Source organism: Acipenser ruthenus, chromosome 8 (assembly GCF_902713425.1).
Source record: "Acipenser ruthenus chromosome 8, fAciRut3.2 maternal haplotype, whole genome shotgun sequence".
Taxonomy (NCBI): Eukaryota; Metazoa; Chordata; class Actinopteri; order Acipenseriformes; family Acipenseridae; genus Acipenser; species Acipenser ruthenus.
Genome location: NC_081196.1, coordinates 24,625,629 through 24,643,955, shown reverse-complemented (window position 1 = coordinate 24,643,955; position 18,327 = coordinate 24,625,629). Strand labels below are relative to the sequence as shown.

Here is an 18,327-nt window from a genome sequence, read left to right as displayed (position 1 = left end):
GCGGGGCAAGTGTTAGCCTTAAAACTCCAGGGAAGAGTGTCCAATCTATTATCACAACGAATACACCCACTACTGCTCGAATCAATAGCACCTGAGTTATCCACTTCTCCCCCATGGGTGTGGGGACATAGAGAATCTATGCGGGCGCATCGGTCCACACTGGGACTAGCATTCAATTCGACCTGTTAGCCCCACTGGGAATTCTCCAGCCCGATAAAGCGAGGATGGTCACCTCATTGCCTATTGTTAGAGCCGGGCATGTTACCCGGATAGTAGGAGTGGCATATACTAGCACTGGTACCCAGGGAACGTTGTACACCCAGGATTGTTGCACCCACTCAGACCAGGAGGTGCTATGCACCTGTTCCACTGACTCCATGGCCAGCCTCACCGATCAACCCTGGCACACTGAACTGTTACAAATGAATGAAACAATGTGGTGTATTGCAAGGCCCAATAACTCAATAGAGATCAACGGGAAGGTTTGCCCCTCTGTCGCACCATCAGTGTGCATGGAAGTGCCCCGTCGTGCCATACTCACCGTTGGGGGGCGCCACCTCTACCGCATACCCCTCCCTCCGACGTAATCTGACCTGGGACCCTTCGTGGCACCACGGCAACGATGAACTGATTCAGGGGCTGACAGCATTAGAGGAAGAAATAAAGAAAATGGTGGCGGAAGACAAACACCACATACACCATGCCCAAATGCAGTACACCCACATCACCGACACACTTCAGCAAGCAGACCAAGGGTATCAAACAGAGGAAGTCCAGGCGTGGTAGTCAAGAGCTCGATTTACTGACGAGGAGTGACTGGGGCAGGGGTCAGTTGGGGGTGGATTTGGGTGGTGTTCTGTCAAATAATGTGGGGGTGTCAATACGTTCCTGTTGGTACTAGTGCTATATAAGAAACACCGCTCTAAGCTTAGAACATTACGAATTTTGTACTGGACCAGTCGGGCACAGGAACCACTTGCAGGGGAAGGTTGTTGTTAACTAACTTGTATATATGTGTGTGTTATCTCCTTGTCGATTCAGGCACGTCCCGGGACAACAAACCAACTTCAGATGTCCTGACCTTGGCTGCCCACCCTGGGAGGAGCACCAATGTAACTTGTAGTTTTTACCCGCTTCTGTGCTCATGTTGCCGTGCTGCCAGAATCTGTCCAGGGCCCTGGGAACTCACAGCCCGTCGCTTCACTCCTCCCATGGGATGGACCATCGACAGGAGGGACCTGAGTCGAAATTTAAGTTTGTACGCTTTGCAGAAGTAAAGGAACTAGTAAGTAAATGGCCTCATGTATTCCCATGAAGAGCTTAAAGTAATCCTGCTGTATTTTCGACATAAGGTATTGAAGTTTTTGAGATGTTTTGTAGTTACCCCCCCCCTGCACTCGCCCATTAGGGCTGTAACTCAGGTCCAGCATTCGGGCCCGACCCTCGACCGTAAGAAGTTTTATTCCCCCAAATATGGTTGAAACCTTTTGGAGGAATAACAGGAGGGACTGAAGTAGGGATTATAAGCTTAACAAACTAACGACTAACCAGGGTGTGTATATAGACATTACACCAGCTGCAGCCACCAGATAACATGTGATGTGAAGAATACCAGGAGCTGAAACCAACCGTGGGCTGTGTACCCGATAAGCTGCATACCTGATAAGCTGCATGCAAGGACAGAGGGAGAACTACCCCAGAGCCAAGTACAGAAACTTCCAGAAAGTTCATCTTAGACAGCCCCTGTGGCAGAAGCAGCACCAATCACTAAGTGACAAATGGACTCACACACCTATGCTGCAAACTTTAACCAATAAGCGGTACTAATTGTGCAACCATAATGAGGTATAAGTAACATTGCAAACTGTTGTTCTGAGAGCTTGCCTTGTGGAATGCCACTCGTGTAACCTCCCGGGCTCGTGATTAAGCTTTTCCTTACCACAAAGACAACGGACTAAGCGTGCGACTCCTACCACATATAATGGGGTAAGAAACTCCTCATCTGCGACTTAACTGATTACAGTTAGTCTAGCCAGACACCTTAATCTGAAATTATAACTATCTATCTATCTCAAATTGGTCACATACTTGTTCAATAAAAAGTGGGTATACACCTTTAAAAGGGGGACAGTATAAAAACACACATCTGTCTAGTCGGGGGCGTTCCTATTTTGTGACTTCACTCTGCCTCTGCACCTGTGCTCCTGATTGGGTTTGTTTATTTTCCCTCCTGTTTGTTTTTCTTTGTTGTTTTTGCATTTTTACCAGTAAGAGTTGTTTTCTTTTTTTACATGTTAGTATTATATGTGCTAACTAAGAAACCTATGGATTCTGTAATCGCTGGATAAAGCAACCTATGGATAAAAAACCGTCAAAAAAACCCGTCAGCGGATATCTGGACTTATAATCAAGGACATCGGGCTCAACAATTATATTATATATATATATATATATATATATATATATATATATATATATATATATATATATATATATATACATATACATATACATACACACACACATATTGTAAATGGAAATTTATAATTTCTAAAAATTTCTCAAACAAAGAATTATAGGAAAAATCGTTTGTGGATGAGGGAAAAAACAAAAGTTACAAGAAATAGATTATTTACAATTATTTATTTCAGCAATTACCTTGACAAGGAAAATTAAATTAATAGCTAGTTGAGGCATCTTTAGCAATATTAACCTCTTTTAAACGATTAGGATATTTGTCAATTAGCTTTTGTCATGATTCTTTAGTGATCTTTGACCATTCTTCAACACAAAATTGTTCCAGTAAATTCGAGGACTTCTCTTGTGCACAGCCTTCTTCAACTCATACCAAAGATTCTAAATCAGATTTAGATTGGGGCTTTGACCAGGCCATTCCAGAACCTTGATTTTATTCTTCTTTAACCATTCTGAAGTAGATTTTGATGTGTGCTTTGGATCGTTGTCGTGTTGGAATGTCCAGTTGCACTTTAAACCAAGGTCTGTAGTAATGGGTTTCAGTTGAATGGCCAATGTCTTTAGGTATGCTTTGGAATCCATTTTATCATTTACTGGAACAAAATGTCCTGTGCCATTAGAGAAAAATATTAGGATATTACCACCTCCATGCTTGACAGTAGGTATGGTGTTCTTTTCTTTGTCTGCCAGACTTTCGCCAAACGTAACAACTATCAGCGTGACCAAATAGCTCAATTTTTGTTTCATCACTCCACAAAACCTTTGACCAGAACTCATATCCATCATTCAAATGCTGTTTTGCAAACTTTAAGTGATTGTCCTTGTGACATGCAGTCCTTGAGACCTTCACCATGCAATACTCGACCTATGGTTGAAATGGAAACCCCACCAGTCCCACTTCACTTTGAATATCATCTTTATTAAGGGTGCTAATAATTTCTAGGGGACTGTATATACAGTGCAGTGAAAAAGTATTTCCCCCTGTCTGATTTTCTGCATTTTTGCACATTGTATTTGATCAGATTTTTTTGTGGGTTGTAGTAGTATATAGAGGGAGAAAAAATGACACCAAAGTTTGGTGCTTCTTTCATTTTTTTGGTGTGCAAGGTAATCAAACATGCTATCTTCAGGTGTGAAAAAGTTATTGCCCCCCACTAGTTAACTCAACCCAATTAAAGGGATAATTAGGGTCAGCTGTTTGAGTACTTTGGTTAACAACCAGGCCTGATTTGGACCAGCCCTGCCCAATATAAATCTGACTAACTTTGGCTCTTACCATCAGAATGAAGTTGTCAGCACACAGGTTCTAGAGGCACATCATGCCACGAACAAAAGAAATTCCTGAAGACCTCCGGAAAAAAGTTGTTGATGCCTATCAGTCTGGAAAGGGTTACAAAGCCATTTCTAAGGCTCTGGGGCTCCACTGAACCACAGTCAGAGCCATATTGTCCAAATGGAGAAAGTTTGGGACAGTAGTGAATCTTACCAGGAGTGGCCATCCTGCCAAAATCTCTCCAAGAGCAAGCTGTCTTTAAAGACAGGAATTTCAGCTCTGCTGAATGTAGGGGTTCGAATGGTGGTCTTGTAAGAGCATCCTGCACTACACTGAGCCAGTAGGGGATCTAAATCTCTGAGCACCCTTCATAAAACTATCCCGCCAGGAAGTGTGGTCCTGGGGAGTCAATTTTGATATAGCACGCCCATACAGCTGCCAGGTAGACCTTAAGTGTGGAGGGAGATTTCCCTTCATTAAAAAGTCCAACAAAAATTGCAGTTTATCTGCCATGGGGCATGACGTGGGGTCCAGTGCATGCAACTGACACCAAGTACTGGGAGTGCATAGACGCTGCCCTGGCATGCTGAAGAGTGACAATGACCGTGTCAGATGACCTGAGGTGACTCAAATGTCTCAGCTCAGGGGCCAGATCCAGACCTGCAGGCCTGCTGGGTCTGGATGCCACAGAGTGCCCCGTGTCTGATACAGCAGGTCTTGACAGGCTGGCAGCTCCCACAGCTGACCGTACAGGAGCTGTGCCAGTGCCAAGAACCAGATCCTCCTGGGCCACTGCAATAAACATTGGACCGTCCAGTTCTGTCAATTCTTTTCTTTTTATGATTTCAAGGTGAAAAAAACTAGCTTGTTTTATGCTGATGTTGCATTCATACCTTTTGCAGATACTAGCTCTGCCAGCATAGTGACTGCCCAAACGTTCGCAAAGTACCAGCTAACTTGGGGAAAATGTGGCCTCGACTTGCACAGATTCTTCATCATACATTATTATTATTATTATTATTATTATTATTATTATTTATTTATTAGCAGACACCCTTATCCAGGGCGACTTACAATTGTTACAAGATATCACATTATTTTTACATACAATTACCCATTTATACAGTTGGGTTTTTACTGGAGCAATCTAGGTAAAGTACCTTGCTCAAGGGTACAGCAGCAGTGTCCCCACCTGGGATTGAACCCACAACCCTCTGGTCAAGAGTCTGGAGCCCTAACCACTACCCCACACTGCTGTCCTATCAGCATGTCAGGGACATTAAACTTAATCACAAACCATATATTACATATTCCACATGTAAAGTGTATATACTGAGACGTTTCCCCTAGTTTTCCCGATATTTCAATTAAAAACACATTTTTACCAATTTTATCCCTACTCTAATATATGTAAAATAACATTTCTGAGAAAAACGTATTAAGAAAAACCAAAAATGTGGAACGCTAAGTATACAGTACATTTGCGTGATTTGCAATTTTCCTGAGGAGTTTTTAACTAAAAATGAAGTACTTTGATCATAAGGAGCAGAAGTCTAGACATGAGTTTGTGATAAAAAAATAAAAAAATAAATAAAAAGAACTAGAGTTGCTGCAACTATAAAGGCTTCCATCCAAGCAGTTATCGTGAAATTTAAGCGCATTGTTTATTATAGATGAAACGTTATCATCACAACTGTGCTAACTGTCAATATTGGCACAAATATGAGAAGACTTTTGAAAATTGCCCAAAATTTTCATTAAATCCAAGATGGCTGCCACACCATGTGACCAAAGGCCGCCATATTGACCACGACACAACATCACATACTCCTCAACATCTGTGTCAAATTTTGTGCATTTTGGTGCAGCCGATAAGAAGTTATACGCAGTTTTATAGCCAGTTGCGTATGTTGATGTCATGCAGCGTGGACGTCATGATTTTCACAGTAGCAACTTCCCTTGAACAAGCGTAACAGATGACCATACTGAGATGTTTTATTCCAATTTTTGTTTCAAACGGATAAGTGGTTTCAGAGAAGATGTTTGAATTTTGATGATTTTACATTTTTATGGTAATTTTATGTCATTATCCCTCAACATGTATAGCAATTTTCAGAACTCTGCAGTAAGCGGTGTTTTAACAAATTCTGCAAAATCCAATATGGCTGCCGAACCATGTGACTTGCGCAAATTTGCTGAATATCACCGACTATCCCCCATAGGCATCTACCAGTGTACCGAATTTCGTGAGTTTTTGAGCATGTTTTGGCAGAAAAAATAAATAAAAATAAAATAATAATAATAATAATAATAATAATAATAATAATAATAATAATAATAATAATAATAATAATAATAATAATCCTAACAAAAACAATAGGCTTCCCCAGCCTACGGCTTGGAAGCCTGATAATAATAAACACAGCAATAAAAACAGGCTTCCCCAGCCTTTGGCTTTGAAGCCTAACAATAATAAACACAGCAATAACAATAGGCTTCCCAGCCTTTGGCTTGGAAGCCAAATAAAAAACCCTTGTGACAGAAGGTGATTGGCAGCTTTGACAGAATTGTCTTTCAACATCATGCAAACTGCATACAGTATGTATATGTGTAAATTGATCTATGACTAGAGGCAGTCCGAATCTGTGGGAAAATATGCAATTTGTAGTAATAATGGCTTATAAAATGCATATCAAGTAAACAATCATATCAAACAATTTATCGGTTTTAAGTACATCCAGTTTAATATAACAAACATTTTGCCAGTAAAATCTTTAGGAACTGTCAAACAAAAACATCACATCACATGAGACTTGTTATTGAGCCACATTTTCAAAGCCTTAACTCCTACTTTTTGAAGGAGACAACAGATCTGTAAATTGAACAAAACTAGAACCGAACAACTAAGTTCTATATTTCATCTCACTTTAGCAGTCTGTTTATGATAATTATAATGACGATGTAGCTGCAGAATATGGTGAACCTGTGGAAGACTGAATTCTGAGGGAGCCTATAAATTCTGCAGTTTGAGGAATTCTGCTTTCTGCAGATTTGGACTGTCTCTATCTATGGCTCTATTAAAGTACAGCGCAATATTACAAGGAAGCAATAGTATAAAAAAAAGAATTTTCAGGGGTGTTTGTACCCTTCGTGCCACCAAAAATAGTGATCTTTTAACCCTTTGCGGTCCTATGTCGGACCCTGTCCGACATCATCAAAAACGGGTTTTTAGTCGTTTTTTCTACGGAAAAAGACGAGAAAACCATTCAATGGCCGAGTGGGAGCGACAGTACTGCATCAGTGCTCAGAGAATATCACGGACATTTGCAGAGCTTTTTTCAGATGTTATAGTAATGAAATAATGACTTGGATCGCATTATTGAGGCGTTTGGTGATAAAACGAGTGATCAGGAGATGATTGATCGGTATGTACGACTATTATTATTATTTATTTCTCAGCATATGTGAAAGCTATAGTGAACGAAAGGGTGAGGCGGGGCTGGAGATGCCTAGTGAGTGATCAACAAAGCACTCACTAGGCATCTCCAGCCCCGCCCCACCCATATCATGCAGGGCCTTTTAAACCTTTTTGACTGTAGAAAAAAAAATACTTTTAAACAGCGCGTCTAAAATTAACTGCGCGTGTGAAAATAAATTGGACCTGACGCGTCCGACGCGCACTTAATAAATTGACTGCAAATGGTTAAAGTACTCCTGGCAAACCATGGATCACCATGTTTGTTTTGGAGCTTTTTAATCGGCAGCAAGGATTTGTGGGTATCTGATCACATGACCAAGAAATCCAGCCATATGCAAACAAAATGGTTAAAATGAGTATATATTGACTCATTACTCCCTTGGGAAACATGTCGTAAGAATAAAGGTAGCAAACATTTTTATAGGTGTCAATGAAAAAAAGGCCATTTTATTATAGCAGAAAAGGAAAGAAACTAACATAAAAATGTCCAGAGTGAATGCAGAGAACTCTTCAGGAAGTGTAAAAATCAGGGGGGTCCCGAATGGCGCATCCAGTAAAGACACTCCGTGTGGAGTGTAGGATGTGCACTATAGCCTGGAAATCGCAGGTTCGAATCCAGGCTATGTAACTGCCGACCGTGACCGGGGGTTCCTAGGGGGCGGCATACAATTGGCTGAGCACCGCCCGGGTAGGGAGGGCTTAGGTCGGTAGGGGAATCCACAGTTCACCGCGCACCAGCGACCCCTGTGTCCGATAGGGCGCCTGCGGTTCTGCAGTGGATCCATCAGATCTGTGTTGTTCTCTGGCACTATAGGACTGATGGCCTATTTCTTCTCATTTTCCATGCTTCCCTTTGGGAAATAAACTCACCATGATGCTCTTGCTGTTGAGATAATGTCGGGGGATCAATGGTTCCAGGGTGTGCAGGAACGCCATCCCGCGAGCGATGTCCAGCCCAAACTTCACAGCCTGTGTCTGATCAACCACAAAGTCTGAGAGCGAGAGAGAGAAAGAATAAATGTCTACATTATTATTCATTCAGCGATAATACAGAACATTAGGTTGTTACTATAACCCTAGTTCACTAAAACAGAAATGTAACCATTACCTAACGTGATTATATATATATATATATATATATATATATATATATATATATATATATATATATATATATATATATATATATATTATATCTATCTATCTTATAGCCTGAATTACCTGAGCACTTATATCAAGGCTACTCCTTTAAGAGCCCCCTATGCATCAGACGTCGTTTCTGCCCCCAGGAGATAAATATAAATAATAAATAGTAATGCATAAGGCTCAGCACCATTTTCTCTTCAGGCCTGCTGCGAGTGAATGCAGCAACCTTGAAGGGTAATGGTTTCAGGGAACCAGGGTTATGATAATAACCTAACGTTCCCTTTCAAGTACGAAATGTAACCATTACCAAATGGGATACAATACCCAAGCCGTCGCAAGTGAAGGACTTGCAGCACCTGCAGTTGTGCTAATAAGGAAGAAAAACTGCATTTAGCATTCTACAGTACAGTGAGGGAGCACCCTCATGCAGTGTATGTGTGTATGACTAACTACCCCAGGACTTAAAGTAGAACATAATAAAAATGTTTTAAAGAGCAGAATGAGAGTTCTGCTGATCTACGACATTCAGTCGGTAGAACCTGATAAGTTTGAGGCGTGGCAAATGTCTGCGACAGATACACCCTGGAATAACGCCCAAAGAGGCTGCAAAGTCTCTTGTGGAGTGACCAGTGACCTCTTCTGGTGGGGGCAGGTTGGCTAGATCGTATGCAATCTAGACCGTGTCTGCAATCCACCTCGACAGCTGCTGTTTAGACAGGGCTTGTCCGTGGAACTTAGACCTGAAGCAAATAAACAATTGCTTGGATTGCTGCCAACTCTGGGTGCGGTCAACATAATATGCCAATGCTTTAACTGGACAGAGCGTATGGAACTTTCTGTCTTTGTCAGACTAGAAAGGAGGTGGATGGAAGGCCTCCAGTTCCACTGACTGGTTGATATGGAAAGCAAAAATTCTTACATGGAGAAAAGTAGGATAAGTGCGGAGAGTAACCTTCGTTCTGGCCACAAAAAATAAACAGTCTTTTGCCGTTGACAGTGCTTGCATTTCACCTACCTACTTAGCGGAGGTAATAGCAAGCAGGGAAGCTATCTTTAAAGACAGGCATTGTTTTGTAAGCGCATCCAGCACTACATTAAGCCACCAGAGAGGGACAAGGCCACTTTCAAACTAAAACAACTACCTTTCCCAGTGCAGCTGGGCAATGTCCCTCCTTCCTGACTTGTATCTATCATTGATTCGTTCTGAATACTTTAAACACAAATGGAGGCTTGTTCACAGGATTTAAAGCTGTATTACAGTTAAGATACAGAGGATTTAAAACAGAATTGCAAATTGTGGTGAAATGTAAAAAAAAATGTCTGCACACAAAAACAGCTGAAGAATGTGCCTGACCATAAGGATGCTGTTGTCTAAGACAGCAAAGGAAAGAAGGTACAAGTAACTTAAGTGTGCAAGTACTGGTGAGTTACTATACATATTGACAGAAAAAAACGCCCAAGCATTTTGGAAAGTAACTGAAAACAATAATTTCATACAGTATATAAAGAGTGAAAGCCCTGAAAAGATTTACAGAAAACTCAAATAGCTCAAAATAAGCACCAAAAAATATAATTAATAAAAAATGAAAAACAGAAGTCCTAAATATAATCCATATAATTCACGCTGAATGGTGATTGGTGGGGAGGGCTCTGTATGTCATTGTCTCTGTGTATCTTTGTTCTCATTGGTATCTCTTGGAGGTAAGCAATAAATGTGCGCGCAGGGCGGTGAACAGCCAAGGTGTTCTCGGCTCACCACGCACCAGCACCCCTGTCGACTGGCCGGGCACCTATAAGCTGCCCAGAGCTGCCCTGTCCTCCGACGCTGTAGCTCTGGGTTGGCTGCATGGCGGGCCTGCTGAGTAAAAAGAAGCAGTCGGCTGATGGCACACATTTCGGAGGACAGCGTGTGTTCGTCTTCGCCGCTCCCGACTCAGCGCAGGGGTGGTAGCGGTGAGCTGAGCCTAAAAATACAATTGGATATTTCAAACTGGGATAAAAAAATGGGTAAAATCAATTGGTGACTGTGGCAGGGTGGCTAAGTTGTGACGTCAGGCCAGAAGCAGGAAGGAAAAACTGACACCAGGTAAGTACTGCAGTGACAAAAAGATGCTGCGCGTCATTTTATTTTTAAATAACAAAAATAAAATAAATGTTTAAACACAAAACACTTGCTCACAGTGCAAAAATAAATATTTTAAATAAAACAAATCACGAACACAAAACACTAAACAATACAGGTCAGGCTGGGCAGTAGCCTTCACTGATCCTGCATTTATCTGCTGTTTTAAATTTCTCTCTTCTCCGCTCTCGCTCTCGTTCCTCCTCTGAACACCCACCCTGAGTGCAGAGAGCTGCAGGCATTTATTTACTGTGGCCGAGGAGTTAATTACCAATTACCTCATTACCCCTCGGCCACAATCTGCATGAGGTTTTTAATCATTCCTGGCAGAGGACTAGCACTAATCTCGCCTCTGCCAGAACACGTTTAAAATAAAACAAAATAACAAAACATACGGCACTTTGCAGTCATATTTACAAAACAATAAACCATAAATAAAACAATGATAGTGTCTTCCGGCACTTTCTGGGGGGGACTCAAGCACTGGATTAACAGTTACCTTCAGCAACACCCCTGGAATAAAAATACTGATATCGCTAAAGATTCTGAATTCCGTCAGGCAAACAAACACCTAAATCTACAAGCTAAACATGCAGCTTGTTGTGACTTAAATTATGTAAATCATAAAAAGCAGATTTCAAGAACAGATCTGAAGAAACTGTATACATCTAGAACGGAGTGAAAAAACATCTACTAACTTGCTCTTAACCACTTCAACTCCAGATGTAAAAATGAAACCCCTTCCCAGGTACCAGATTTTGAAAATTATAATAATGATGTTTTCAAACCTGTAATTGCTATAAAATGTTAACATATGATAAATAAAACACAAATAAATGACTCAAACTGTGTTTTTCATTAACCCTTTATGCTGCTGTGTACTACATACCCATATACAATATAGATATAAAAACGTGTTTTTTTTTTTTTTAACAATGAAAACAAAAACGCTGCTAATAATAATAATATTACAATAATAAATCAGTAAACAGTATTTATCAAATAAAAATCAAAACAACATCAAAACGTGTGCCAGTATCGACTTGCTCTATTGCAATGTTCAATACAACAGAACCCGGGGCTGCCTTCGCAACCACTGCACATTTTTCTTGTGTCTTTTCTTTTGTTTTCATTTTCGTAGCAGACCCTGTGCCTTTTTTTTACGGTGCCTGCTTCGCTTGTGTTGGAGGGATAGTCACAAATGCGTGTACACAGCTACTTTGCGCAGGCATTGTGATGGATCTGGCTGAAGCATTGCCTGTACCCAGTGCTGTGTTTTGATAGTATTTCGTCACAGCACTGCCATTTCAAACCAAACAGCTTCCCGTTTGCAGCTGGCTTACCTGTAAACTAGCTGCATGCTCTTCTGTTTGTACAGTTTGTATTGTTCTTGGCTCCAATCCTCTTCATCATAATCGCTGAGTGATAAGTTAGCATCACTGTCGCTGGTATCGAAATCCTCCGAACCAACTTCACTCCTGTTGCTCATTATAGAAAGACCACATACGTTGCCATATTTAGCTTTCGCTAAAAACTATATAAACTATAACTAAACAAGTAAAACTAATAATAAATCAAAAATAATAAATTTAAAACACTAATATACACTACCGGTCAAAAGTTTTACAACACCTCAATTTTTCCAGTTTTTATTGAAATTTACGCAGTTTAATGTCTCAATTTACTCCGAAATTAAAGCATAGAACAAATAAACAATTGGAGATAAAAAATAAATCTGACCAACTAGGCGTATACCAGAGGGTATTGCATGGCGCTGCAAAATGCTGTGGTAGCAGTTTTGGTTCAGGGTGCCACTCACTCTGTGCAAGTCGCTGACTCTGGATCCAGCAAAAGAGCCCCAGATCATCACGCTTCCTCCTCCATGATTGACAGTTGGTGTCACACACCGAGGAACCATCCTTTCGCCTACTCGACAGCGTACAAAAACCCTGCGTGATGAACCGAAGATTTCAAATTTTGATTCATCGGTCCATAAGACCTTCTTCCAGTCTTCAGTAGTCCACTGGCGGTGCTTCATGGCCCAGGCAAGCCTCTTTTTCTTATTTTGCCATCTTAGCAATGGCTTTCTTACTGCCACTCGACCTGTCAAACCTGCAGCTCGAAGTCTTCTCTTCACAGTTGAAACTGAGACTTGCTTACTTCGACCAGTGTTAAGCTGTGCTTGAAGCTGTTGTCCTGTGAGCCGCCTATCACGCAAGCTGTTGACTCTCAGAAACTTGTCTTCTGATTCTGTTGTGGCTTTGGGTCTGCCAGACCTCTTCCTGTCAGAGTTTCCTCCAGTTTCCAAGTGCCTTTTGATGGTGTAGGAAACTGTACTCACTGACACCTTGGATTTCTTTGCAATTTCTCTAAAGGAAAGCTACACTTTTAAGGGTTATAATGGTCTGTTTGTCTTCCTTTGTTAACTGCCTTTTTCTCGCCATTATGAGAGAAATATACTACTTCCTGCAGTACAATACTGTCCAAATAATGCTTAAGAGGGTGTAGTAACACAGTCTGTTCCAACACTGCTTTTATACAGACAGAGGGTTTGTAAGTAATCAACAAAAGTTGGGACACCTGTAGGAATTGTTAGCATCAACTTTCAAGGCTTAATTTACTTCCATTGCTGCAGAACAGCTGTAAGTTGTTAACCCATTACTTGTTCCCTGAAAAAGGCCTTTTTGTATAACTCTGAAATGTACATTATTTTTCAGTTTTTGGTAACCTAAACTTTTTTTTTTTTAACCTCTGGCAGTTTACTGCTTACCTTTGTACCATTTCAGGTTATTCACTGGACTTGAACTGCTGAAATTTCAATAAAAACTGGAAAAATGGGGGTGTTCTAAAACTTTTGACCGGTACTGTATGTATATATATATATATATATTATATATATATATATATATATATATATATATATATATATATATATATATACACATATATACACACACACACACACACATATACATACTTGTAAAAGCTGAATGGCTTCCTGCAATATATCTCAGCCTTCTAAACACCCACAACTAGAGAGTGGAATTGAAAATGTCACCTGAGCCTCCCCCAATTTTCATTGCACATTCCACAGTACTAGCACTGCTTTAGAGAATGAAACCTGAAACGCTAGACTGAGAAACCGATCATAGAATAGAATGGGAAACTTGACGTACGCAGGTACGGCATGGCACTGTAACTGGGTTTTCATTTGACGTACGTGCACACGTCATGGTGTTGAAGTGGTTAAAGTATGGTTCGAGTACAGTTTTTCTTTCAAAGACGAGGAAACTAAAACACTGCTAATCTTTGTAAAAATAACTGTTGTACTTACCAATGGCACTGGCCGTGAGTATGTCACTCAAACATCAGCATTACAGACCAAAAATCACCAAAGTGGTTTTAGGACAATCCCAATACCGGATATACGAATGTACTCACAGCCAGATTTCGAAAATGGTCCTATAAAAAGTTTAAGCTGTAAATTTCCAAATTTCAAACAGGACAGCCAAGGCTTTTTCAAATTCCATGTAAAGTGGTGCTGGAGTTTAAGACGGGCACATTATTTTAGTTTCTGGACACAAGAGCGAACTCAGTCTCATGAATTACGTGACAAATACCAATGCAATGCAAAAAAAAAAAATAAATACATTTCTTCATGCAAGTCTTCAGGAACAAGTCCTTCCTGCTGTGACAGCGATGCTAGCAATACCTTTCCTACACCAAATCAGAGCAGCTGTTTCACCTTTTCAGTTACTAACAACGCTTCAGGACACTTACATGCTAGTGGTGCAAGCTTTACAGGATGTACATTTGTTTTTAATAAATAGTTTTATCACGTTATGGTCGATCCTGGACCAAAACATTTTTAGAAGGGGAGAAGGGGGGTATAAAAGATATTTGGTGTGTCTAATCCTTAAGTGTGTGATTTATAATACTGTTTATTGGTATTGCGTCTGGGAAGGGGGACATACGGGCACGTTAAGAGAAATTCAGCGGGACATTTTTTATTTCAGGGGGCCATTGGTGCAATGATGTGGCCTAGCGCGAACACTGTGTGTGTGTGTGTGTCTATATATATATATTATTATTATTTATTTCTTAGCAGACGCCCTTATCCAGGGCGACTTACAATTGTTACAAGACATCACATTATACATTATTTCACATTATACAGATATCACATTATTTTACATACAATTCCCCATTTATCTAGGTAAAGTACCTTGCTCAAGGGTACAACAGCAGTGTCCCCCAATGGGGATTGAACCCACAACTCTCCGGTCACGAGTCCAGAGCCCTAACCACTACTCCACACTTCTGCTAAGAAATAAATAATAATATATATATAGATATATATAATTACTGGTTTACCATACTGTTAGTTGTACCGTATGTGTATGCATATCAATTTGAGTAAAAACCTACAGATATCAAAACTGAATATATTACAGAGAATTATCATATTAACACTAGAACCGCCAAGATTTCGGACTACATACAACCACCGCACCCGCAAAATGTGCGGCTCCATTTTAAAACGGCTTCGATATGAAAATGAAAAACAAAAAATGAAAAACCAAAATGAAAAACAAAAAATCATATACAACTTAATATTTTTATTTATGAACATCTTACATAACATTTTCAGGCAGAAACACCGTATTTACATTGAAAATTTAACTTTCTTATTTTTTTTAAAGAAGAGCACATATACATAAACATGAAAAACTGTAATAAAATAAACTTTATGCAATAAACTTCTGTGTAAACTGGTGTAGAAAGCTGTATGCACATATAAAATTACAAAACATAAATAACTAGTTATAACTACATGGCAACTTTACAAGTAAAGTTGTGGGGCTTGCTTTAGGGAAAGTGGTCAAAATTTCAGTTGTTTATAAAAAGTTAGAGAATTTAGTTGATGTGGTTACTAAAACAGCTGTCTTGTTGGGAAAGTGGTCAAAGTAGCTGATGTGTCTGTGTCTGTGTTTACAACACAGCTCCTGTACGCAGGCACAGTCAGCAGGCAGACCGGACGTAGTGTTATATTTTCTTTTTATGTAGTATAAGAAACAATTAGATGGAAATTTACAAGTAAAGTTGTGGGGCTTGCTTTAGGGAAAGTGGTCAAAATTTCATATTTGAATAGCAGAGAAGTAGAGGAAGATTCCATATACTCTAACTTTTTGTCTTACTTGTTGGGAAAGTGGGCAAAATTTCAGTTGTTTATAAAAAGTTAGAGAAAATTTAGTTGATGCGGTTACTAAAACAGGTATACCTCTTGATTGGTAAAAGTTATTTCTGTTTTAATTTCAGATTTGAATAGCAGAGAAGTAGAGTAATATTCCATATTGTCTTACTTGTTGGGAAAGTGGTCAAAGTAGCTGATTTGTGTCAAAAGTTACATCGTTTACAGTAAATAGAATGTTGAAATTCTGAGAGTTTTTAAACAATGGGGAGCTTTAAATGTTGAAAAAGTCCCATTAAAGTGAATGAAGATGGACAAAAAAAGGACAAAAAGCTTAATAGTTTAAAATGTATAAAATATATCAAAAAGGAATAGTGTGCTTGTATACAAACACACTATTCCAGAACGGTCTCCACGTTTTAAAGTTTGAACTGTGTTTCTAGCTTAAACGGTGTAAGAGGAGTAGTGTGCCAAAGAAAAAGAAGAAGTAGTATGTCGAAGATTTAAAGTGGAGACTCTTGCTTCGCAAGCCCCACTAAAAATAGCATAACACAAAAATATAACATAACTTCTGCAACCTGAAGGCGCTTTCAGTGAAACAGAGTTCATAGGCTCTGTCTCTCTGTTCAGGAGTTCTATTACAGCTTTCTACTGTACAGCTTTCAACTGTACAAGTGCATTTGCCACAGACTGCCTTTTCACAACGGGCACAGACATCAAAAGTTCTGTTTTTATTGCATTTACCAACCTGGCATTGTCTTGGATTCCATGTGCCAGTGGCTGCAGCGCTGGCTGAAGGTTGAGGGGCATTTACCAGCCGGCTTTCGTGTCTCTTATCAAAATGTTTCTGCTGTACTTCCAGGGCTAGCTGCAAAATGAAGTTCCTCCGAGTGATAGTGTTGCCGGTGCACTCCTTGTACAAAACCAAAGCGTTGATGGCTGCCAGGTCTAAAACATTATAAAAAACAGCCACAGGCCACCTGCGAGTACCACTTTTGACAGAACACAGCCGTGCCTCTGATCCAGTATATCCACACCGTACTTCGTTGTGTTGTAAAATGCAACAGTCTCTGGCTTTTGTTTAGCACCAGTCCCGATGGTCACTGATCTGTGCAGAGCTTAGAATATGCACATTTTTTAAAATTTGCACTGTCACACTAAGGGTGGCACAGTTGTTCTGCCTGAGAAATGTAGTGTAAATAATAATATATGATGTTTAGAATGACTTTCATCAGTGTTTCAAGCACTCAACAGGATTATAATACGTTATTTCACAATGACTTTGATTTTATTACAAAGCCCAGACTAAATTGTCAGCTACATTGTATTGATTTCAATATGCAGCATAAGCTGCGGGTCTGGCGGTTGAAGAAGCAAGTGCTTATAACTTATTCATTTTTACAATTCTGCAGCTGAAACACCGTATGGGTATTTAATGCAAATATTTAGTAACACTTAAGAACGGACATGCATGAGATATTCACATACACGGAGATATTTAAATCTGAATTACAAAAGCCGTTCAAAAAGCGGCTATGGCAGTGCTAGTGTTAATAAATCCAACACAGGGCAATTCATAGTTTGCGCAATATTGTTAGAGCATCGAAGGGGCTTCTGGGTGCATGGAGGATGAAGTGTGGGGACAGAATGTCTGTGGCAGAGACACACTGTGGTGCACCATTTGGCCACCGGGGGGGTTGTCCAATAGCGTCAATGTTTGAGTGGAACTGATGACAATGAAAAACACATGTTTCTCAGTAGCAATCTGTGCATTACTTACTTGTTCCCTCATGCAGTACATTGTAGAGAGAGCCATAGGGCATCCAATGCGTGATGATTATTGGATGGGGGGCAGGTGGGGACTGGCAGGCTCCCAGCATGGGGAGCACATTGGGGTGGGAAAATATCCTATCAAAAAGAGAGAGAGAGAGAGAGAGAGAGAGAGAGAGAGAGAGAGAGAGAGAGAGAGAGAGAGAGAGAGAGAGAGAGAGAGAGAGAGAGAGAGAGAATATTTTACACCACTGCTTGGTTATATACAAACATTTTGGTAGTTATATTACATACATAAAGGATTAAAATGCAGTTATAAATAGATTCCCCCCCCCCCCCCCCAAAAAAAAAAAAAAGTTCAGACAGTCACTATAAAGGCTGCACTGAGGTACCTGAGTTTGGGATACTCCTCGTTGAAGTCACGACTCTTTCTTGTGGTCCAATCTCTCACCTTTAGTACCTTCACAACAATGTCGTTCCCCTGCCAGCGCCCCTTCCATAGCTACACAGCGGGAAAAAGATAGAGAATTACACTATGGACTCAATAGCCTTATGGTTAGGTAAGTAAGTACAGTTGTAGTCAAAAGTTTACATACCCCAATGGAAATTTATAATTTCTAGAAATATCTCAAATAAAAAAAAATAGGAAAAATCTTTTGTAGCAAAAGTTTTGCTTTTGTGGATGAGGAAAAAAGTTAGTGGTGGACAGGAGTTCTGGTCAAAGGTTTTGTGGAGTGATGAAACAAAAATCAAGCTATTTGGTCACACTGATAGTCGTTACATTTGGAGAAAGTCTGGTGAGGCGTATAAAGAAAATAACACCATACCTACTGTCAAGCATGGAGGTGTTGATATCCTTATATGGCACTGAT

The 18,327-nt window shown here is 40.1% G+C and overlaps 1 protein-coding gene across 3 annotated transcripts in view; it reads right to left on the bottom strand.

Moving 5' to 3' along the window:
• LOC117407398 (integrin-linked protein kinase) overlaps positions 1-18,327 on the bottom strand; it is a 127,973-nt gene that overhangs the window by 17,283 nt on the left and 92,363 nt on the right. For all 3 annotated transcript variants that reach the window (XM_034012376.3, XM_034012375.3, XM_034012377.3), the window contains 3 exons: positions 17,848-17,957; positions 17,466-17,593; positions 8,097-8,218 (listed from right to left, as the gene is read on the bottom strand). In XM_034012376.3, the coding sequence (XP_033868267.1) occupies positions 8,097-8,218; positions 17,466-17,593; positions 17,848-17,957 (360 nt within the window). The remainder of the gene's footprint in view (positions 1-8,096; positions 8,219-17,465; positions 17,594-17,847; positions 17,958-18,327) is intronic.